Source organism: Halichoeres trimaculatus, unplaced genomic scaffold (assembly GCF_033239565.1).
Source record: "Halichoeres trimaculatus isolate MK-OKI-2021-1 unplaced genomic scaffold, fHalTri1.1 fHalTri1_scaffold_10, whole genome shotgun sequence".
In the NCBI taxonomy this organism is placed as follows: Eukaryota; Metazoa; Chordata; class Actinopteri; order Labriformes; family Labridae; genus Halichoeres; species Halichoeres trimaculatus.
Window position 1 is genome coordinate 14,139,288 of NW_027437187.1, and position 22,726 is coordinate 14,162,013.

The 22,726-nt window shown below is 38.7% G+C and overlaps 2 protein-coding genes across 5 annotated transcripts in view; one reads left to right on the forward strand and one right to left on the reverse strand.

Moving 5' to 3' along the window:
- Window positions 1–3,695: 3,695 nt before the first annotated feature.
- On the reverse strand, window positions 3,696–8,333 carry cstpp1 (centriolar satellite-associated tubulin polyglutamylase complex regulator 1). The gene is made up of 9 exons (XM_074676805.1): window positions 8,127–8,333; window positions 7,837–7,939; window positions 7,114–7,244; window positions 6,794–6,878; window positions 6,474–6,559; window positions 5,872–6,079; window positions 5,543–5,652; window positions 5,032–5,095; window positions 3,696–4,855 (listed from the first exon to the last, which is right to left on the reverse strand). Exons 1-9 carry the CDS (start codon window positions 8,206–8,208, stop codon window positions 4,687–4,689), a joined length of 1,038 nt encoding a protein of 345 aa, XP_074532906.1. The 5' UTR covers window positions 8,209–8,333; the 3' UTR covers window positions 3,696–4,686.
- Window positions 8,334–9,692: 1,359 nt separating this feature from the next.
- ckap5 (cytoskeleton associated protein 5) overlaps window positions 9,693–22,726 on the forward strand; it is a 33,083-nt gene continuing 20,049 nt past the window's right edge. For all 4 annotated transcript variants that reach the window (XM_074676769.1, XM_074676771.1, XM_074676772.1 and 1 more), the window contains exons 1-20: window positions 9,693–9,801; window positions 12,851–12,947; window positions 14,576–14,769; window positions 16,181–16,387; window positions 16,536–16,707; window positions 16,800–16,929; window positions 17,041–17,141; window positions 17,948–18,061; window positions 18,225–18,329; window positions 18,675–18,764; window positions 19,477–19,641; window positions 19,907–20,035; window positions 20,137–20,298; window positions 20,407–20,508; window positions 20,685–20,795; window positions 21,201–21,293; window positions 21,462–21,647; window positions 21,777–21,871; window positions 22,026–22,209; window positions 22,392–22,537. In XM_074676769.1, the coding sequence (XP_074532870.1) occupies window positions 12,891–12,947; window positions 14,576–14,769; window positions 16,181–16,387; window positions 16,536–16,707; window positions 16,800–16,929; window positions 17,041–17,141; window positions 17,948–18,061; window positions 18,225–18,329; window positions 18,675–18,764; window positions 19,477–19,641; window positions 19,907–20,035; window positions 20,137–20,298; window positions 20,407–20,508; window positions 20,685–20,795; window positions 21,201–21,293; window positions 21,462–21,647; window positions 21,777–21,871; window positions 22,026–22,209; window positions 22,392–22,537 (2,543 nt within the window). In that variant the 5' untranslated portion in view covers window positions 9,693–9,801; window positions 12,851–12,890. The remainder of the gene's footprint in view (window positions 9,802–12,850; window positions 12,948–14,575; window positions 14,770–16,180; window positions 16,388–16,535; window positions 16,708–16,799; window positions 16,930–17,040; window positions 17,142–17,947; window positions 18,062–18,224; window positions 18,330–18,674; window positions 18,765–19,476; window positions 19,642–19,906; window positions 20,036–20,136; window positions 20,299–20,406; window positions 20,509–20,684; window positions 20,796–21,200; window positions 21,294–21,461; window positions 21,648–21,776; window positions 21,872–22,025; window positions 22,210–22,391; window positions 22,538–22,726) is intronic.

A 22,726-nucleotide genomic window follows, 5' to 3' on the forward strand; every position in this document is an offset into this window, starting at 1 on the left:
CTTCTTGAATTTTTCAAAATTCCCCCTTGTTTAAAAATAACACTTGGAAGAAAAGTACAGTCAATAAGTAAACCTGATGGTTTCTTTGCACAGAGGAGAACAGAAGGATGTTTCCACAAATGATAGAAGTATAAATCTGTATCTTATAACACAGAGACTTGACAATCTACTACTGAAGACGTTTGGAGTTGCTGTGAAGGTGCCTCATTTCTCTTTTTGCTGCTTAACGTTCATTTTCTTCCAGCTGTGGTTTCATGCAGGGTTTCTCTGGTGGAGCTATGACATGATTCCTTTAACTCTGTGTATTAACCAGGCCCATATGACGCTGTGCAATTCCATATGTGTGCAAACTGACTGACTGACTGGTGGGATGGTGGATCACTGTGCTGTCTTGTCTGAGTCTGTCCTCAGCACTTTTTAGCTCCCACTTCTTTTACCTTGCCTGCTCAAATCTACTGCCAGGTCAGAATGATCAGAAAGTCCAATCAGATGAGTTTCAAAATAAAAGCTGCACTTTGGTGTTCCAGTCTCGTCCTTAGACAGTGAACTGCAGCCTAACCTGGATGTCAAAAGAAGGAAATAGATTTTCCATCCACTCCGTCCATTAGCGCCAGGCTTAAAGCCGTAAGGATCAATACTTTTTACATCAAAGACCATGTGAACATGTGACCATGAGACCACGTCAAGAAGGTTGCTCATCAGGTGAATCTTACATAGGATTACTGACTTTTAGCCTCTTTGGGGCAAGCATTTTGGATTTCCTTGTACATGAGTAAGCTCTCATTTCTCAGCTCTGTTTTCTTGCTGATTGGTCATGACTCTTCTTATACTCTGGCAGTTTCACATTATAGCCAAAAGATATATAAGTTGGAGCAGTTAAATCCTGGATTCTGGCTATTACCGAAGACATTTCACAAAGTGGGGAACAGTGCAGTGTAATTGTCTTTTCTGTATTCAAACAATGCAGCCATCCATTCAGAGCCTTTTATACGGTGACTGGTGGGTGTCGGATGATTTGAAAAAGCAACAACACCAATGCAAAAGCAAAAACTTGAGTGCATAATGGACAATAAGAATGCAAAAACCACAACATAATGGAAGTTGAAAAAGATTAGTAATCCTGACAGACAGAAAAGTTGTTAAAATGAGTAAATTATTTTCTTTTTTAACTTCAGCTATGATAAATATAGCTTTGTAGGAGTGTCACCTTTTGATATCCCAAATAGTAATTATATTTCTTTATTTACGGGTAATAATTAATCTTATATTTAGCTTTATGAATCAGTAATGTCATAGCATTAGCATTAGAGCTATATTTATCATTGCTGAAGTTAAAAAAAAGAGTTGTTGCTTTTGCAAATTGGTGGACACCTTCTGGCCACCATACTTTTTGCAGATGTACTGAAACCACTAGAAATAGAAATAGAAATAGAAATAGAAATAGAAATAGAAATAGAAAATACTTTATTTATCTTTATCACTGGTGCAGGAATGGAAATTTGGTTGTGTACATTTTTAGTTAGTACATAGTAAACTGTGTGTTTTACCAGGTTCACAGCCACTCTAGCTGTGCATCTGTAAAGCAACACAAGCACTGCCCACTGGAAATTTCAACCAATAACAATGCATTTTACCAAACACTGAAACTTACTGATACCGAGGTTTGAGCAGACAGAGGTAATTGAAATGTGCCACGATATGTTTTGTGTTTCAACAAAGAAGAATAAAAAAACAGTGCCTACTTTCTTATTTTCTGGTGTAGTGAATTCAGCTGTTCTCAGTATTAACTGTTGGACTCAGATGTTTCAGTCACCTAACAGAAATGGAAACAACAGCCAGTCTCATGAGTTGTTACGTAAAGGACGGGACTTTGTGCACCGCAGATCGCTGCCATGGACTTGAATTCATCTATCTCCAACTTGACAGTCAATACAAGACCAACTACAGATTTTTATTTATTGAGAAGTCACTGGTGAAATGCAATGAACCACTATCCACTGTGGTCACCAGTTTGGCCACATTTACTCACAATGTTGAGTTTATAGCAGCAGCATTAACAGTCTTAATTGAGATTTTTATGGAAAATCTTTGTCTCATAATCTGACTGCTGCTGAAGCCAAGACAGGATATCAATGCCTGCCAATACTGAACAGTTTTTAATGTGCAGGAGACATACAGAGCTGTAAGAAAAGGATTTTGGTTTCCTGAATTTCATTGGCTAAAACCTTTTAAACTGGACAAACTACCATCTTTTAATACTTATTTGACAAAACGGTATTATTATAACAGACATCACATCAGAACATGAGAAATTAAAAGTTCTTGAAAAGTGATGACAAATTTAGCTTCACCAAACCAGAGTTAGATAAGTGGCAGTCTCTGTGGAGTATAACCATCCTCCCTACATTCATTTTCATGGCAGCTGTCTGAAGTGCATCACAGGAAGTAGTTCTGATCCACCAGAAAGTGTCCTTTTTATGTTTTTAACTTTGTGATTCTGACGCCACAGGGATCTATTGTACATGACGCATTAACATAGATATATCCTGTATAGATCCTATATGTATGTATGTATGTAAGTATGTATGTTTGGTTGTAAAGGAGTTATTGGTGTATGCTGTTGGTTTGACCAAAATCTGGGTGTAACACCGCATGATATCTATGTTGTAAAATGAAGACGCTCAGAAGATGCACAGCCATGTGATAATGATGGTGGTTATTCTTGTCAATAAATCACGTTTACAAGTGCATGTGGAGTTCATGGTCTTCAGGAGGAACATCTGTGGTTGATTTGATTATAAACTTGTAACTTTCAACACTGCGGGATGGGCCTCAAACACCAAGGTCTACCCATAGCTCGGCCATCAGCAGGACATGCCTTCAGAGGGTTTGCCAATCAGAAGGAAGGGTGTTCAAGAAGCAGGAAGCCTTAAAGAGACTGCGACTACAACTAAGCATTTCAAACAGAGGCTGAAATAGTATAAAACACCAGTATGAGGAAAAGTTTTTTTGAGCTGAAAATCAATTTGACCGAGCTTCATTTTTATCCTATTTTCCACAAAAACACCTGCCACTTCTCTGTCAAACTGTAACTTTCTTCCTCCATAGCTTCACCTTGTGCTACTTCATTCAAGCTGAAAAGGGGTTCAGAGTTTGAGTGTTTTCATAGAAAAGTCTGAAATGTCTGATATCATGACAGAGACAGTTTATTATTCACAGTAAGTAAAGGTCTTCACATGTTAAATATCCTTCACATGATGAGCTTCATGTCAGTTCTTTCACAGATGACACAAATAGTAATGAATAAATAAAATTCTGCTGTTAGTACAGGTTGTGCTTGAGCTGCTTGCTGTTCAGGCTTTGAACATTTGAACAGATACAATAAACAAATCATTCAGTTGGATCTGATGGAAAAAAAAACCTCAACAGTATGCGCTAAAAAAACAACAACAACAAAAACACATCTGCTACAGCAATTGGTGCTGGACTTATTATTGCAGAGGTAAAGGTTTGGTTTGACCAACGACTGTGAGAAACTGCTAAATGGACTCTTAACAAGCAGACACACAAAGACAATCAGAGTCTCACTGTAATGGTTGACAAAAATAACCAAAGTGAGTCTAAGAAGACTTATCTCTAGAGTTCCAGTGTGGTCAAGTTTTAAAGATTACAGAACAGCAGCAAAAAACATGGACTAAACCAAGTCAGCCGTTAAACATTAACAGACATGTTCTCTTGAAATTAAACACAACTCTGATACCTGAACATGAATGACAACCAAAGTTTTCAACAACTATTGATATTGGATTATAGTTTTGACTCTTTAGCTAATAAGTAGCAACAGTGCCACCTATTGACAGTGAACGGAAAATCGTGTAACATTTATTTTCTGTGAGTACACTTTCACCTCTTTTTATCAATATGCCTCTTAGTCTGTTTGTATAAATACTAGATGACCGCTTAACTACCTTTCAATCAGGATTATCATAGTTGGATAGCAGGATGATCAACAACAAGTAAATATCTACTGTAAAACAATGACATAGGTTAAAATATGAGTATTAAGAAATAGTTTTTGCTGTTTTCCAGGAAGATGAAGGCCCACCTCGTTGCCCGTTTCTGAATCAGCCGATTGCTAGTCAGAGTCAGTATTTACAACACAATGACTGACATCTCTCTGCTTCTTAACACCTCCTAAGAAATCAGTGATGCCACTGAGTCTGCGTCCATGTGTTACACAGTCTGCTTATTACTATTAAGACAGGTACATAACAACTTACTAACATGGAGGGGGAAGACATACAGTATATTCTGTTTGGAGACACAACAATAACACTTAAAATGCTCAGTAAGCATGTGCAAAAATTATAAGGAAGCATACACAGTGAATCGAAAGTGCATCAAAAACTAAAAGTCTAACTAAGGCCAGAACTCTGTCTCCTGGAAGATTTTGTGTTTTTTTCAGTGAAGTTTTGAAAAGACTGATAAAATGAAAACTCCTTAAACACTGATGATTTGGCAGCCAGCACTGCCATTTTTTTTGCAGATGATAGCTGAAGAATACACTGCTTTTGTATTATTCACCTCTGGCATTCAGTTTTACAAGGCAAATGAAAGGCTAATAGTTTCTGAAGTAGCCTGCAGCCACAGCGCAGATGAATATTCACATGCCACAGAGTGCTGAGGTCAGTTTTCAGAGGAGTCCGTCTCCTCCGTGGAGCCGTCACTCTCTACCTCCATCCTCCTCCTGTGGTGGATGTGCCTCCTAGGGGAGGCCTTCCTCTGCACCTCCTTCAGAGCCCCCACAGCACTGCCACTGCTGTTACTGCCAGGGCTCACTGAAATCTGGGCGATCCTGGGAGAGCACAGAAGGAGATGTTAACAAAAACCACTGAATCAGAAGAAGCTATACCAAACAAGACGCCAGGATGAGCATGTTTACATGTGTTGTTTTCTATGATACATTCAGCCACTCCGTCTGTTAATACTGCTGTTTGGGTTAGTCAGTGAATGATAGTCTGTGTGTCTTACAGCTTATCCAGTTCTTGGTCCATTTCAGGGTCAATAAGCAGCTCTGCTTTACTGGGTAATGCTCCTGCAGAAAGTAGAAAGCAGTATTTGTCATTGAAAACAAAATGCAACCCAGATTCTGAAAGTTTTTTGAAAAATAGATACTCATTTTTTATTTAATGCCAGCAACACATTCAAACATGAAAAAGTGGGACAGGACAACAAAACATCAAAAAGTTGTGCATTGTAGGAAAAAGAATTGCCTCCAAAATATGATATGACTGTTTGAGCATTCAAACATTTTGTGGGATTGGGGAAGAGATTATATTCCATCAGCCCAATTCAACAACTTTTTTACAATGTCAAACTCAGTTGTCACATGAGAAAGTAAACTCTGAGTCAAGTTAAACACCATCTATGTAATTTTTTACATTTTGGAATAAATATAGCACAACCAGTGGTAGTATTTGAAATAGAAGTAGTGGTGTCAGAAGTATTTGTAGAAGTGATATAGAAGAAAGAAGTAAAATACCAATGGTTTGATTGATGGTCTCGTGTTTGGCCAGACTCATCAGAAGACTGTAGTAAGAGACTTTGTCAACCTGCTCCAGTGCTTCATTTATACAGGACCTGGGAGGATGGCTACACACACACACACACACACACACACACACACACACACACACACACACACACACACACACACACACACACACACACACACACACACACACACACACATAAGAACAAGAGGTGTCTGTATGAGTCTTGTTGAGTCTGTATTTTTATCATTTCTTCAAACAAAAGCACAGAAACAGTAACATCACAAAGTTCTTTTAATGAGCATATACAGAAATGTACCTGTGTTTGAACCTGTCACACAGGTCGTCTATACACTGCGCCAGAGTGGAGGGCTCCACCCCATCATGCTGCTGCTGCTCCTTCTCATTCTCCTCTGAAGCCACTGAGGGAAGCTGCTCAATAGAGGTGGATGTGGGGACAATGACAGTGTTTGGACTCTTCCCTGATAACAGATCCTGGTAGATCACCAGCACGCTGTCCAAGAATTCTGCACACACAGGGGAAAACAGGTCTGTTTAATTCTTGTTTGTCTGTCTTGCTTGTGGTGGGAAATTTGCGACTGCTAACGTGGCCTCTTAGAATAAATTTTAAAAAAACGACGTGAGGTCTTTCGAAAAAAAAAATACGCCCCTTCATCACTACTGACCAGCAAACACAACAAACAGAGTTTTTGAAATAAAAAAAAAGATAACACTTAACTTTTAATTACCCCAACTTAAAAATACCACTTGAGGATTCAAATTATAAAGCCTCAAATCTAGGTTAAAATTAAATCCTGTTAATTTGGAAAAAAAATAGAAATATATGCTGATACAAACTCTATCCAGTTAGGACAAACAGGCAAAACATGCATTAACACATCCAATGAGAAACAGGTGTACCTTGGTAGTAGAGCTGCAGCTGAAAAGCGTAGAGGAAATCGGAGAAAGACATCAGGCAGTCTATGGCGTCATCCATCAAAACAATTCTACAGAACCCAAAAGAAAAAAAGTTAGTAATAGATACAGAACAATACTCTGCCATCAAAACCACAAGTCACAGAAAAACAGCATGGAAAAAACATATGAGTTTTGAACACGATGTTATTTACAAAGAAGATTAGATAGTAGTTATCTGAGTCGTGCGCTCAGCATTTATTCCCATACATAATGTTGTTTGTGAATTCAGAGTCTTGTTTTAGTTTCGCTGTCACTTTACTGACCTGGCTGCACTCTGCACAATCTCTGCAGGGAAGTCTGGACACAGTAACTGCAGTAGAGACCTGTACTCCTGCACAGAGAGAAAGTCTGTGGAATAAAAAGACAGAAAACACATTTTGGTCGCCAATCAATAAATTCATACTTTAAACCGAATGACCAAACAACTTGAATATACATTGATTATTCAAAATACAGTCAGTTACTTTGAGGATTTAACTGCAGAACATTTACAAGACATATGTTGGGAAAAGAGCAATAATGTGCACACAATACTATTTATTATCACTAACTGACATTCTCTTTATTTCAGGCTGTCACTTACCCCCACTCTTGCCGATTTGCCTGTAGCATCTCCAGAAGACTCTAATGAAGGAGGCTCTGTTGTGAGGAGTGGCCTTGATGTAGTTATACTCTCTGAAGAGGACGTGGTTACTGTTCTTTACACTGCTGAAACTACAGACATACAATTGATTACATCGAAATGAAGTTCATTCCTCTGGTGTGACCAATTTGTTATTATGTCTATTCGCATTGTGATGGCTAACTGACAGATGAAGGTATAAATTGAACTGTCGACATTAATATACACATTAACTTGTTTCATAATAAGAGCACTCAAAATCAGGTTATATTACAGACTCATTCCTATGTGAAAAAATCCAGCTATATGACGTGCAACAGTGTCATAGCTCATTACCAAACCTCATGTTGAGGAGTTAAGTCTTAGGTCTTTGTAGTGTTTGGCACAAAACCTGGACTCAAATTATCCTATTATCTCATAAACAGCAGTAGATTACTTCAATGATCATCAACTTGCATCTTTTAATTTTAAAACATTTTACTGGCAGTACCTGTGGTGTGTCAACATCATCTTTTCATCTATGATCCCGTTTTAAAATATGAACTTAACATCATCCTAATGAGCACTTCTGTACCTGATATTTATTAAGCTGTTGGAAAAATTCAATGAATTTTTATTGCCATTGATTTCTATAGGTATAATGTGCAGACATTTTGCATTACATGTGTGCTAAGTGATACTCACTATTCAGCAAAGTAGCGTATCACTCCAAACTGTGTGTATTCCTCCTTGTGCTCCAGAAGCTGGGCCACAGCATCACTCAGGTAAAACAACACATTACTGTCAGCTGGAAGAAAAACAAACACAGACATTAACAAACAAGATGCTGATAGCTTCAGGTCGTGAGTGGGTTTTCAGGTTTTCAATAATCAAAAGAGCGGCTCAACGATGGATTGCTTCATGCTGTCAACTAAAGATGTAAAAACGGTACACAGCTACCGAGGTTAACGTTGCACAGCTAACACGCATCATACCGAGGTAGTCGTCTACAGGAACTGTGGAATTAAACCGGTTCATTCTGCTCGTCTTTCCAGGGGCTGGCGTGGAAATTATCATCTAGAGCTTCTTAAGTTTTACAGCTACTTATAAGAACAGTTTCAAAATGATTTTGCTAGCTAACACGAAACGACCTCTTTAACATGGTGGGCTTCCAGGGAAACATCAGTGTTGTGAGTTACAGTATTAAATGCCCCGAAAGAACACAGTGAACAAAGGTTCCTTTTCTGTGTTCTCCTACTGTGATCCCATGAATAGAATAGAATAGAATAGAATAGAATAGAATAGAATAGAATAGAATAGAATAGACTTTAATTATCCACAAGGGAAGTTAAGAAGTCACAGCAGCAATCAAAAAAAAAGAAAGAAAAAAAAAAGAAAAAAAAAGGTAAGAAAGTGTATGGAAGCTTTTTTCTTCTACGTTTTGAATAACTATGTTAAAACGATCAGTTCCTTTACATCATTTTAAAGATCTAGAGTGGCAATGGGCTTAACCATATCAAGAACAATCTTCTTTCTGAAACCGTATTTTTGACCCCTCCCCTCTAACCAATTCCATATTTTAGATCTCTCTCTAATTCATTAATTTAATTCATTTAGTTATTCGTTGTTTCTCTTTTCGAGACTCAGTGGGGAGGATGTGTTACACCTTTTGATCTCTAGGGGTGTAAGCTGTCTTCTGTGTTACAAACATGTCTGACAAACACGAGACATATTTTACATTTTAACTAGATCCTGGCGAAGAGTTGGCCGCACACATGCAATTATCGCAGGAATTAGTAGAAAATGTAAAAAAAGGTGCAACACATAGACTGTATAAAACAGGTGCAGCCGAGGCCTTGAAATAGCTCTGTTCTACCAATCTGGGCGCAACCTCAGACACACAAATATGTATTTTACAAGAGGTGGGCTTATTTTCTGATCAACCAATCGAACTGAAATAAATTATAAACATAAGAGAGGATAGTCCAATCAAAAACGGGAGTTCATACTCGGGGCGGGCCTTAGTTCAAATGTAACCAATCAGTGTCTTTGTCTGGTAGCAACGAAGGATCCCTCAATAAATAATCATTAAAAAAGGCTAAATGGGAATACTAGTGAAGATTATGTCAAAGTCAGAGTTTATTCAAATATCTGTGTAATGTTCTGGTGGTTTGTACTTTTTTGTATGAGTTTTCGGGCAGTGAGACTCAAAAGGAAGAAAATGACAGAACACACAAATGATGTAGTCAGGGTGGTGTCCGTGTCTCCGCCCCTTCTCTGTCTCTCCGCCCTTGGAGATATTTCAAAAAGCTCCATCAAGTTGGATATATGTAACAGTGACTATACCGGAAATGGACTTTCAAATACGCTAAATGAAAGAGTCCAATATAATTCAGTTGAACAGAAAGACACAAAACAATATAATAATATAAATATGATTTGTTCTCCCAAGATATTTGCTGAAATTCATCTTACATTTCACAAATATATGCTTTGTGTTTTTCAAGAAAGATAGATGTTGTTTATTTTATTTTGAAAAGGAAGTTATGTTTGGTCCTTCCAGTAGTTACGCTTGTATAAAGCTTGGCAGAGCTGCTCTTCAGTGATCCAACTATCAACCCAATCGACCTGGATACTCAGCATCGTTTTATCTCCTAAAGACGCACACAGGTAACCAAACGATGTTTAAACATTTCCTTTATTAAGTTTAATGTAATGGTTGACCCCGAGTTAGCGTGTTATGCTGCTGGGCTTCAGTGGGTGCTGTAGTGAACTGCGTTGTTAGGCCTGTCTGTGTTGGCGCGTATGAAAGGTTAGCTCATAGGCTTGTTTCTAGGCAGCTAACGACGGACACCGACCGCTAGGAAACAGTGGCCTCGTTGTGACCAAATTTTGATCGTTAGATATTTTTATCCTCGCAAGTTTAAAGGATACATACGAGACACAGGTTGTACATTTTTTCGAAGCCTTTTTAGTGAAATGAGCGGGTTACCAAGCTAACCTAGCAACTGTCACTGTCGTTGTTGCTAAGTTAGCTTACTAGTTAATGGCGCTCACCTAATTAACTTGTCATTGACAACGACTGGTTAAGGCGTTTACCTCTTCAAGAGTAAGCAAACTAGAGACGGAACTGGTAGCCACCATAGCTAACCTGATGATAGCTGAGTTTGAAAATGGTTGCTACCTTATTGATAATAACTGGTTGCATTTGTGGGTGTAGCCTTTTTCGTGGGTGCACTCATTGTGTACTACGTCTTAATCAGCATGTGTGCAAAATTTGTTCTCCCATCCTTGTCTATATTAAGTATATTGTTCGTTTGGACATTTTCCAGTCGATCGAAATGTCACGCAGATTTCGGGCGGTTTACAGCTGCCTCCCTCATGCTTGCACACACATCTGCTGTAGCGAGAAACATACTGTATAAAAGATAACAGCGGAATGGCTGGTACATTTTGCTCGAGATTTTTCATTGATATTGCTTTATGGTTTAACAGAAGAAGCTTCTGTTTCAGGTTAGCGACAAAATATGTAAACTAGATTGTTTTACGGTATTGTCATGACTTGATTCTACATGCTTCATCATAAATATCGATCTTAGTTATAACTTTGTTTTGTATTTAATGAAAAGGCCCCGATATTGACATTATAGTCTCTCAGCGTATATCAACCAGTAAAAAAATCATATTAAAGCAACAGGGGCCACTTGCTTGATCAAAATAACGTAATCTGTTTCGTACAATGTATTGCTAGGTCATTTTATTTCAAGTACACCATCATAGAAGTGCTAAAAGACAATTCAAAGAGAACGACTGAAAACATCATATTCCTAAAAATTGTGAAAACAGTCGTGAAAATCAAGAGCTTAGTACAAGATACTGGTCTGATAAATAGTTTAAATAACTGATAAGCAGAAGGTAGGAAATAACTGTTGGGCCAAACTTTTTCACAACTCTGAGGCATCAAACTAAAATTCTTAAGATTCTTCAGTCCAGAAAATTTAATTTTGACACACTGTGTTGCGTGCAACTGGTGTTTATCATTGGCTGTCATTAAAGCTCTGACGTGTCTCTTGGTGGCAAGAGGGCTCTTGGAGGTCAGAATGCTACAAAGTCAGGTTCAAAATCTTACCTTATAAATAACCAAGCCTAACTTAAATTTCAGAGAGGATTTAGTGTCATTGGAAGTATTTGTGTTGAATTTTCAAGGAAGCTACTGTTGATCAATGAGGCTAAATTGGCTAAGTCTGCATTCAGTCAGTGTCTGTTAGCGTGGCTCTGAGCTGACAGTAGTTTACAGAGACGTGGAGGATGTCTGTTGCTTGTTTACTTTGCCAGCATGGATCAATATGAAATATGAACCCGTGGCCCCTCCCTGAATGTGCATTAGACAATCACATGCTCAAGCTTTCAAGTGCAAGTGAATTCATGTGAGAGAAGGAGTGCTGGTTTTCTTTAAAAGCTCGGCCAAAGTGTAAAGTCACTTCTTCAGCTGAGTGATGAGTGTCTTTGGTAAAACACTTTGGACTAGGACCAGCAAGAGCTGCTGAATGGAGCCTCTTTTATCTCTTTTCTTCTAATTTTTTTTAAGTGGTTGGGTTAGCAGCTTATAAGCAAGTCATTTTTTCTCTTAGGCTATGCTGTAGGATCATCACAGTTGACATGCCTCCAAGAAGAAAGAAACACATGTAGATGATGTTGGGACAAGAAGCAGAAGGACAGATCAAGTAAATCTTGCACCAAAAACACATCTGGGCTCTGGAATCTGAATTGACTTCCTGAGTATACGACAGCTCATTAAAGGTACACAGTTGTGTTTGTCCCACTGGAAGAGAACCAACAGGCTAGTCATTATGATAACATGATGGATATTTCAAGATGGAGTTTTACAAATGTAAACATCCATGGATCCAAAAGATTTTTTAAAAAAGGGTCGTTTTTGAGGTTGGTGCTTTTCAACATGTCCTATCAAGTTTTACTGATACCTCTCCTGTAAGGCTGGCCTATGAGAAAGCCCCTTAAGGGCTGCAGAGGATTTTTTTTTTTTTTTTTTACTCAAAGTGGGGAAAAACTAAATCAAACCCAAGCAGCTGTAATTAGTGGTTACCATGTCAAGGTAAAATATAATTTAAAAAAAAAAAGTGATGTTAAACAGATGGAATTACAGGTCAAGGCCTGGTGTCATAAAAATGTTAAACTGTAATCTAAGTCACACCATGCAGGTCAGCTGTAGAACATATTTATAAAAAAAGGAACTTATGCAACAGAATGCGTGGCTAATGTTGTTAGATTTATCTAGCAGAGGGCAAGTTTTACCAGTGTCTGCTGCATTTTTCTAATTTTTTTGCAGACTTTAGAACATTTAATTCAGATTTGATTAAAATCATACTGCTGGTAGAATCTGTTTCCAAATTAGAGAGTGTGTGTGAGTGTTTTTAATGGAGATACAGTTTGTCCAAGTGTACCAATAACTGAAGATTTACAGGTAGGAATTGTGTTCTCAAATGTCAGAGAAATGACAAACCATGATGGTTTCCTTGGAAAATAAAAAACTGAAGATCTGTCTTAATCACAAACACAAAGGTCATCTTTTTTTTATTTTTATTTGATTTTATATTTTTAGAACTGGACTAGGCTGTTATATGTGGTGTTTTATTTCCTCCTGTGATTATCCACGGATAATATTTAATTTTCATCTCATGAGGATGTTTTTGTTTTCCAGTTGAATACCTTTGGGGAAGCCCACCCCCTGAGTGGCCACCATGGGGGATGATAGCGAGTGGATGAAGCTTCCCATCGACCAGAAATGTGAACACAAGGTGACTGATTCACTGTTGGATGTTTGCCCCCCACCCCGCTGTTTCACTTAACTGAACATGACTCTTTCAAAAGATGAGGCCTGTCATATCTCGTTTATGCCAAAGATAATTTGATTGCCATGTTAGAAGCTTAAGGGTGGAAAGTGATTCATTGTGGTCTTTATTTGTTGGCTGTGAAAGAAGTAAAGATCCTCATTTCACTCCTTAGATATTTTTAAAAATAATTCAGCTTCAATCAAGTCTCTTTCACTATACCATAGGGTAATATAAGATTTTTGGCCTAATTTTTTGGGCTGGGCGATTATGGTAAAAATAAGAATCCTGATTATTTTCAGTGATATTACAATCACAATTGATGTACACAATTATTCATTTATTCAAAAACGTCAGTACTGATTTAAACACAACTTAAAAGAACCAGCAAGTGGCACATACAGTATTATTGATACACATAAGTCACACACACTCGCTGTGGCTGCACATTGTTTTTATGATTGTCAGATGGCAAAATTGAAATCACGATTACAATCCAATTAATTGTCCAGCCCTACTAAATTTCATCACTAGAAATTTATAAACCAGGATATAATTTTAAAAAAAAGTTTTTGCATCTTATAAGTAGCCTGTTATCAAATCAACCCATCTGCCTTTAGATATTTTAGGTTTCTTCGGAGTGGGTTTTATAGAAAAAGGAAACAAGAAGGAGAAATGGCTGGATATGCATGTTATTGTAGTTAAACATATTAAAATATTTAAAGTTTGTAGTTGTGTGTTGTATTTGGTTTTGTTTTCTCAAAATTCCATTTACACTGCACTTTAATTTTACTCTATCAAATGGACTCCTGCTTTGTGATGGTTAAGTAGCATCAGATTGGTACCAGCTGACCCCCTTGTTTGGACTCAGAGTTTTGGAGTACCAAAAAGAAGAATTTAGAGTTTTAAAATAACATACATGTAAAATTTACATACACCTCACTACAGATATTTGTCAAAGACAGGAGCATTATGAGTACTTATGCATAAAAACGTAAGGAAGGGCGACATTTAGAGTAATGCAAATATAACAAGTTGTTTTAACTAAAAGTTACCAGTAGAAGTCAGTGGCATGATCATTTGTTTTTTTTGGGGTATTGAATTCAAGAAATATTTTCACCCTGAAGGTATCGTTTCATCTCTCTGACCCACATTTGATTTTAGCCTGAACCCAAATGAGAACTGCTGCTGAAGTGAAGCTGTACAAGAATAACAAGCAGACTGACCATGGGGTGTTACCAAACCCTGATTTGCCACTGTACTTTCTTTTTTTCTCTTTTTTCTGGATCACAAACAAAGCAATTGTGGTGGCCTGAACATCATCAAGCTCAAAACTGTGTTCTGTCTTTTGAACTAGGACAAACTCTTCAGTGTTGATTTTACAATGAGCCGGAGGAAAGGCTGACCACAATCTTAAAAATAACATTTAACAGAGATGTTCTGATGAAATGAATGTGGGTCACATCCTCCGTTTGTCATACAGGCATGTTTCCTGCAGAGACATTTTTTTACTTATCCTCATAAACTTGATAACAATTATCTGCTGTTAATCAAATTTAACTCCTCTTCTTTGTGTATCCTCTTCTCTCGGTTAGGTATGGAAAGCACGACTCAACGGTTATGAAGAAGCTCTCAAGTTGTTCCAGAGGATAGAGGATGAGAAGAGTCCAGAGTGGGGGAAGTACCTGGGACTGATAAAGAAGTTCGTCACAGAGTCAAATGCTGTGGCTCAGCTTAAAGGCCTGGAGGCGGCCCTGGCCTTTGTTGAGAATGCACATGTCGCTGGAAAGTAAGTTAGAGTTTGAATGACTATCTACTAGCTTATCTGAAAGTCTGGAGTTGGTGACCTGAAGTAACAAAATGTACAGTACAGAGACATGTGGTTTAGTTGCAGGAAGAGGTCATTTGTTTAAAGGCCTGTCAGGTGTGGCTGGTTTTAATAATGGAGGACTGAATGAAAATGATCGCACAGATGACCTGCTAAGATGAGGACAACAGGTTGAAGGAAAAAAGAGCAGATGCACAGTTCTTTATAAACACATTCAGTCACGAAGCACAGCTGCTTAAAAGAACCATGATGTGGTGATCAGTTTGTCTCTGGTGGTGGTGAGTGGATATTACAGGAATGTGGTGTGACCAATCACAGTAGATGAAAATGGAGCCGGACAGTCTAAAAGAAACAGAAGCTTTAGTAGTTGAAGAACAGGACCCAGGTGCTTCAACAGAAACACACCCAACATTTAAACACAAGACAAAAGGTGTTCTTATGACAGCTAATGACATCACTGAGTTCAGGGTAGTCAAATTAAAAATGTGACAATCATCTGTACAAACATTCAGAAGTCCATCAGCAATGTGAAGGGTATGTGGGAAGAAGACTTAATCTTTGTTTCTAAAAAAGGGCATTTTTAAAGAGTGGACATGTGTAACATATACATGATAGGATTCTGTGTGATCCGTGAAAGCCAAACAAAGAGAGCGTAAAGTTCAACTTGTGCCTTATTGTCCATGTTGCCAGTTGTTGCAGAATATTTAGCAATGAAGGATCATGTTTATAAATAGTAACAGGCTAAGCTTTAGGTGTAGCATGTCTCTGTCCTTGTGTATGTGTGAAGTGACTCGCCAGACTCAATTGTGTTATAAAAACAGTTTTCAAGCATCAAGATGATCTTGGCTTTAGAGCTTCTGTGACTGAAAGTGACAAAGTGATATTGAGCAAATCACTAATAATAAGCCTGGAAAATAGTCTCCATTTCTGCTTGAACACACTGAAACTCAAGCTTGCATTTTTTAAAACTGAGCAGGTAAAATTTCTTGTAAGTCTCTGCATCACTGACAGAGAGCAAAATTTTGACAAATGTAGCAAGGGCTCTAGGTCAGAGCAGAAATGCAATGTTTGTTTGGAGCCATAACAGAAACTAAGGCCACATCTTGAGTTTTATCGTCGCAAATGCTATTGTACTCTTTTTAAAACTTCTCTTTTTTTACGAATGTGGAAAAAAAATCTCCAACTCTATAATTCAAAATTTGCATAATAGATTTACTTTTTGCCATGCTTTTGAGTATCTGCTATCAGGTCTTAAAAAAAAAAACACCTATAAGATTTCAACTTCAGAAAATGTATCACATTCAACAAGTGTTTCCCCTGGTGACCCCAGTGTGATCTTACTACCTGTGTTTGTTTGTATGCTCTTCTGCAGGACAACAGGTGAGGTGGTGTCCGGTGTAGTGACCAAAGTATTCAACCAGCCCAAGGCCCGGGCGAAGGAGCTGGGAACAGACATCTGTCTGATGTACATCGAGATCGAAAAAGCTGAAGTGGTTCAAGAGGAGCTCCTAAAAGGACTGGAAAACAAGAACCCCAAGATTGTGGTGGCCTGCTTCGAGGCTCTCAGGAAGGCTCTCAGGTCTGTGTTACTGCCCTGAGCTGAGTGACAGAGACCATCTACCTCCTGGATATTCTGACTGGAACATGCATTGATCGATCTCAACTGGGCTGCTAGAGTTTTCTTATGACACTAATCTTAATCTCCTCTCTGTCCTCTTTTCCTACAGTGAGTTTGGGTCAAAGATTGTGACATTAAAGCCGGTAGTTAAGGCTCTACCCAAACAGTTTGAGTCCAGAGAGAAAGCAGTGAGAGATGAAGCAAAACTTCTTGCTGTAGAGATCTACAGATGGATCAGAGACGCTTTGAGAGCTCCACTACAGAACATTAATTCTGTACAGGTCAGACACATTTATCATTGAGCTTACCTGATTTATCTTTTTAACGCACAGCCTTCAGTATCAAGATGAATGTCTGTCGTTTGTCTGTGCAGCTGAAGGAGCTTGAAGAAGAGTGGGTAAAGCTGCCCACATCACCACCAAAGCAAACCCGATTCCTGCGCTCCCAGCAAGACCTGAAGGCAAAGTTTGAACAGCAACAAGCCCAGGGGGACCAGTCTGATGGTGGGTTACATTACCAGTAAACTCCTGACATATTTATTTATATCATGTCCTGACTGGCTGTTCTCTTTTATTATAAACAAGGTGTTGAGTTGTGAACTTGTCTCTTTTCAGGAGAGGATGAAGTGGAAACGGTGGCAGCTGTGGATCCTTATGAGCTGCTGGAGGCTGTGGAGGTTCTGTCCAAGCTGCCCAAAGACTTCTATGAGAAAATAGTAAGTTTAACTACGTACCACAGACTCTTAAATGTAGAAATTTTAACTTGGAATGTAAACTCAGCAGTTATAAATGATCTGTTTACCACAAAGTACAGCACACTGTGGAATTTGCAGACTTCAGTCGTCAAACTTGAACGTTGTAGTTAGAGAAGACCAAATGCCATCCAACCATGTGTCATGCTCAAGAAAATTACTTAAAATCTTCAATCCAAATTAAAATTTCAGAAGAAAGCTGCCCTGTTAAAAAGAAACGAGTTGCAAAACTAAAGTTATTTCACATACTTCCAAAAATAATTTTGCATATACAGACCAATATTAGTTTATCTATTAATAAAAGTAGATTTCTCTATCTGACCTACTAAAGCAAACCAGGCATTAACAAGGAGATCTACCAATTCTTTATGTAAATAGTTGGATTAAGTATGAGTCAACACTCTAAACGGTCAGACTCTGGTCTGTTGGCGAAAGGAATCAGGAAGCAGTGTTCTGTCAGCAAACACCACATCCACACATACATGGAGGGACTGAAAAAAAAAACATTCAATAGTTTCTTTATTGTAGAAGTGTTACTAACCACCCGAATGTCATATAATTTGTAAATGAACTCCAAAAAGTGACTTCGTTTCCTACTTTTGTATTCCTAAAATGGTCAACTGCACTTTTAAATGAAAGGTCAGTGCTTGAAATTCTGCAGATAAACATGCTGGTACATCACATCTGTGCTTTACCGGAAGTTTGCAGCATGACCACTAAAGGAATAGAGTTTCTCTGTGTGATGAAATTATGTGAACCTGTCTCTACAGGAAGCAAAAAAGTGGCAGGAGAGGAAAGAAGCTCTGGAGGCCGTGGAAGCTCTGACCAAGAACCCCAAACTGGAGAACGGAGACTATGGAGACCTCGTCAGAGCACTGAAGAAGGTAAACGCTCAGTAACTATACTTTGTATCAGTGGAAATCAGATATGGATCAATAGCTTTTTGACACGACAGACTAATTTTAAGATTTCTTGTTTTAGATTACGTTTTGTTAAAAAGGATACAGTAACTCATGAACTGTTATTACTCTGTTTTAATTCTCACAGGTTGTCGGTAAAGATGCTAATGTGATGCTGGTGACGCTGGCAGCTAAATGTCTGGCTGGGCTGGCCGCTGGTCTTAGGAAGAAGTTTGGAACATATGCAGGACAAGTAAGTTTTTTTTTTATTATATGACTGCTGGTTTGCACATTTTAAGTTCCACATCTGTATTTATATCCTGAAGGAAAATTTTTAAGTTGGAAGCTTTGAAAGCTCGAGTTTGGGTGAGTCAAGCAATGCGGCTTCTTGGAGCAATTGATAAAATTAAGTCACACTGACTGAATCTCTTTCTGTTTATGTATGTCTTTTCTTTAACGTAATACTAGATGGTAAATAATTCTTGCACTTGCAATGACTGGGTAAATATTATCTTCCTGTATTTTATTGTTTGTAAATTTTTAAGTAGCTGTTGAGATGAAACAACATGACTGATTTGAGCCCTCTATGTGTTTTCAGGTGGTTCCAACTATTCTTGAGAAGTTTAAGGAGAAGAAGCCTCAGGTTGTCCAGGCTCTGCAGGAGGCCATGGATGCAATCTTTCACACTGTAAGTCAAGTCCTTCAACTTTGGAAAAATAAACAGACGTCAACAGCTCTCTTTGAATGACCCAGTTAGATGGCAAGCTTCAGTGATTAAAAAAAAAAAAAACTGTTTACAACACAAAGACATAGTGTTGACTATTTAAAAGCCACAGTCAACTAGGCACAGGTTAACACCTGTCAGCATGTTGCTCCCAAGTGGCAACCTCCTGCTATGAGAAATAAAGCTGACGTGAAAGTGTTAAAAGCTGCAGTTTGTCAACTGTTTGTTTGAGGCTGGCTCTGAAAGTATCAAAAAAACATGTACACATAAATTCAAAAAAGCAGATTTATAAAGCAAAATTAAACATGCTAACAGTTTGGTGAGAAAAATGATATCATTCTGATTAGCTTGTCATTATCTTCAAAATTCAGAGTGAGAAACTCAAGGATGAAGTCACAGAGACTATGTCCATGTATTTTACAGTCTGTGTTTATCTCCTACCCTGTCCTTCCTCATCTTCCTCTTTTTAAAGAAGCCTTCTCTGTTGGCTCAGCCTGACTTCTTCAGGGCTGCAATCCCCTAATGTATTCATTTCATCCCTAACTCATTAACTGTAGTTTTTTATGGAGGACTTTACAACTTTCCAGTCAGCTTCTAATGTATTTTATATTGATGGATTTTTGTGTAATGCAGCTTATATAATATCAGAGTTAATATGGTGTCTCTTTCTCCTCAGACCACTCTGCAGAACCTGTCGGAGGACATCCTGGCTGTAATGGACAATAAGAACCCATCCATAAAGCAGCACGCCTCTCTCTTCCTGGCCCGCTCCTTCAGACACTGCACACAGGCTACACTGCCCAAGAGCGTCCTCAAACCCCTCTGTGCTGCTCTCATCAAGGTACACATACAGTCATTGTGCAAGAAGAAAGCAATGCACTGATTTAAAAAGTAGATGAAAAGTCTAAATTTGAGTCTTGTGTGAGATTGTTTCTATTGGTCGATGAAATCTAAAAGAGACATGAACAGCTAAACTAATTTATCAGGATAAATATCTTTTTGATTCCAAAAATGAATGATAAACATGCTTTTTTCATTTTTGCAAAGACATGTAGTTCCTGTTATAAACTGTTTACAAAGGGTGCCTTTCATCTGAATCTTTTCAGCAAGTGAATGACTCTGCTCCAGAGGTGCGTGACGCTGCTTTTGAAGCTTTGGGCACGGCCATGAAAGTGGTAGGAGAAAAGGCTGTTAACCCATTCCTGACTGACCTGGATAAACTCAAGCTGGACAAGGTGAGCAGCATCATGAGGAAAAGAAACGAAACATTCATTTGCTTCTGATTTAATAAGAAAAACTGCTAACTGGGGTCTTGCATGTTGTTGTTTCTTAACAGATAAAAGAGTGCGCTGATAAAGTGGAACTTCCTGGAGGAAAGAAGCCTGCTGGTGGTGGAGAGGGGGCCAAGAAACCAGCGGCAAAAGCTGCTGCCCCTGCTGAAGCTCCCTCCAAATCCTCCGGCCCACCCAGCAGGAGCCAAACTTCTGCTGCAAGCAAGGTATTCCACCTATGAGCGATGACTAGGAATGATTTTATTTAACAACTAATCCAAAACTACAAGCTGAATTGAGTGTTTTTATTGATATTTTGTGTCATACTTTTGCAGTCATCAGCAGGTCCTGCTAAGAAAGGCAAACCCGCATCAGCAGCAGGTGGAAAAGCAAAGAAAACCTCAGACAATAAAGAAGTGGTGGAGAGCGAACTCTCTGTAAGTCTAACTTATAGGTTTCAGTTTATCACAGCACAGAAAACCACTTCTTAACATAGTGCTGGGGCTGCTCAATAACGGTAACTCTTTATCAAGAGGTTGAAGAAATTCTGATTTCTTTATACTTTTTGTATGAAGAAAACAAATGTTGTATGATTTGTGTGTTTGTATTGCAGGTTGAGGTGTGTGAAGACCTGGCAGGAGGTGTACTTCCTGCCTCCTGCCTACAGCAGCTGGACTCTGCTAACTGGAAGGAGAGATTGGCCAGTATGGAGGAGTTCCAGAAGGTAAAGTTCTTCATTTTCTTCCTCGACAGAAAGAATCCCTAACACTTATTTCACATTTTTTTTGTTTTTATTTTAAATTGAATAGATGTATAGTTGTTTTTCTAATAGAGCGAAAACTCCTTTTATAAAATTTCCACAAATGCAGATGTAGACAGGTTGACGTGTGTTTCATTAATGAGAGATCCATCCGTAACATTTGTTTTTAAAGATGACATCAGTCAGTCTAAAGTTTTTATTAAAAAAAACTGTTGCTGTTTTGTCTTATGAAACTCACCTTTTGTTAAAATACAAGAAGTATCTTTAATACACCAGAGTGTGCTGTTGCACCATACTGTATTGAAAGAGATCATGGACAAAATGCAGAGATGTTTGGTTGTTGATCTCTGGGATCATGTGTCCTTTCAGGCTGTTGAAACCATGGACAAATCTGTGATGCCCTGCCAGGCTCTGGTGCGGATGTTGGCCAAGAAACCAGGCTGGAAAGAGACAAACTTCCAGGTAAATGTGCTGCTGCTGGGTCTGATTAACCTCCGTTATGTTTATTTTTTTCCCAGGGGCCTTTGAATGAACTGCTGATTTCATACTCAATGGTCTCTTTCGAAGTATTCATCAAGAAGTTAGTGAGAATCTTGGCTCAACGCTAAATTCTCTCCATGTTGTGTGCAGGTGATGCAGATGAAGCTACGCATCGTGGCTCTTATCGCTCAGAGAGGACAGTTTTCAAAGACATCAGCCTTCGTGGTGTTGGATGGTTTGGTGGATAAGGTTGGAGACGTCAAATGTGGAGGCAATGCTAAAGAGGGACTCACTGCCATCGGAGAGGCCTGCTCCCTGCCTTGGACGGCAGAACAGGTTTGAAGCCTTTTCTTTGACTTATTGATTTTTATCCTATTAAAAGATCATATGGCTTAGAGAGATCAACTTTGTTATAGCTATGTATTTTAATATCACTATATTCACATGGTTTCTTTGAATTTTCAGGTTGTGTCATTAGCGTTTTCACAGAAGAACCCAAAAAACCAGGCAGAGACTCTGAGCTGGCTGGCTAATGCCATGAAGGAGTTTGGCTTTGCTGGGTAAATTGTTTAAGTTAAAGTTTTCAAATGATCCAATCAGTTTCAATTTCAGGACTTTTAAACAATGTAGATGATGTCACACTTTAGTGTTTTGGCAGACATGTTACCACACCTTAGGAGCATCTGTTGACCTTTGACCTTTCCTTGTCTCCAGCATCAATGTGAAAGCTTTCATCAACAATGTAAAGACAGCTCTGGCAGCGACTAACCCAGCTGTTAGAACATCAGCTATAACCCTGCTGGGGGTCATGTATCTGTACATGGGAGCTCCCCTGCGCATGTTCTTTGAAGACGAGAAGCCGGCCCTCCTTTCACAGATCGACGCAGAGTTTGAGAAGGTAGACGGTGCATCAGTCTTCTTTTGATTGCATATGTTTGGTGTTTTGATAAGGAAAAAAGGCAAAAAAAAAAAAAGACTACCACTACACTTAAGTTCTTCTCACCTGCTGCCCTGACATGTTATTTTACAGGGAATGATGTGCAAAGGAAAATAAAAAACCTTTTTGTGTCTTACTCACAGATGCAAGGTCAGTCTCCACCTGCACCGATCAGATGCGTGAGGAAGGCAGCGGCAGAGGACGCAGGTGATGAAGGAGAGGAGCAGGATGAAGATGGAGGAGGAGGAGGACAGGACATCATGGACCTGCTGCCCAGAACAGATATCGGGTAACAAACTGACAGCGTAGGATGCAGGCTCTGAGTCAAACTGCGCACATATTAAAAACAACAACAACAACCACCACCTCACAGCACTAAATTAGAGACTGTAATACCCAACAAATAAAACCACGGAATCTGACTTTTGAAGAAATATAAAGTTTTAGAGTGAAAACTGTTAAAGCAACTTGAATTGGT

What these genes read in the sequence shown, in the direction of transcription:
- cstpp1 (XM_074676805.1), bottom strand. Translation starts at nt 8,208, where the DNA reads ATGATAATTTCCACGCCAGCCCCTGGAAAGACGAGCAGAATGAACCGG. An exon ending in ATTGTGCAGAGTGCAGCCAG is followed by an intron (nt 6,560 to 6,793) that starts GTCAGTAAAGTG and finishes TGGGTTCTGTAG; the next exon opens with AATTGTTTTGATGGATGACG. An exon ending in GCTGCAGCTCTACTACCAAG is followed by an intron (nt 6,080 to 6,473) that starts GTACACCTGTTT and finishes CTGTGTGTGCAG; the next exon opens with AATTCTTGGACAGCGTGCTG.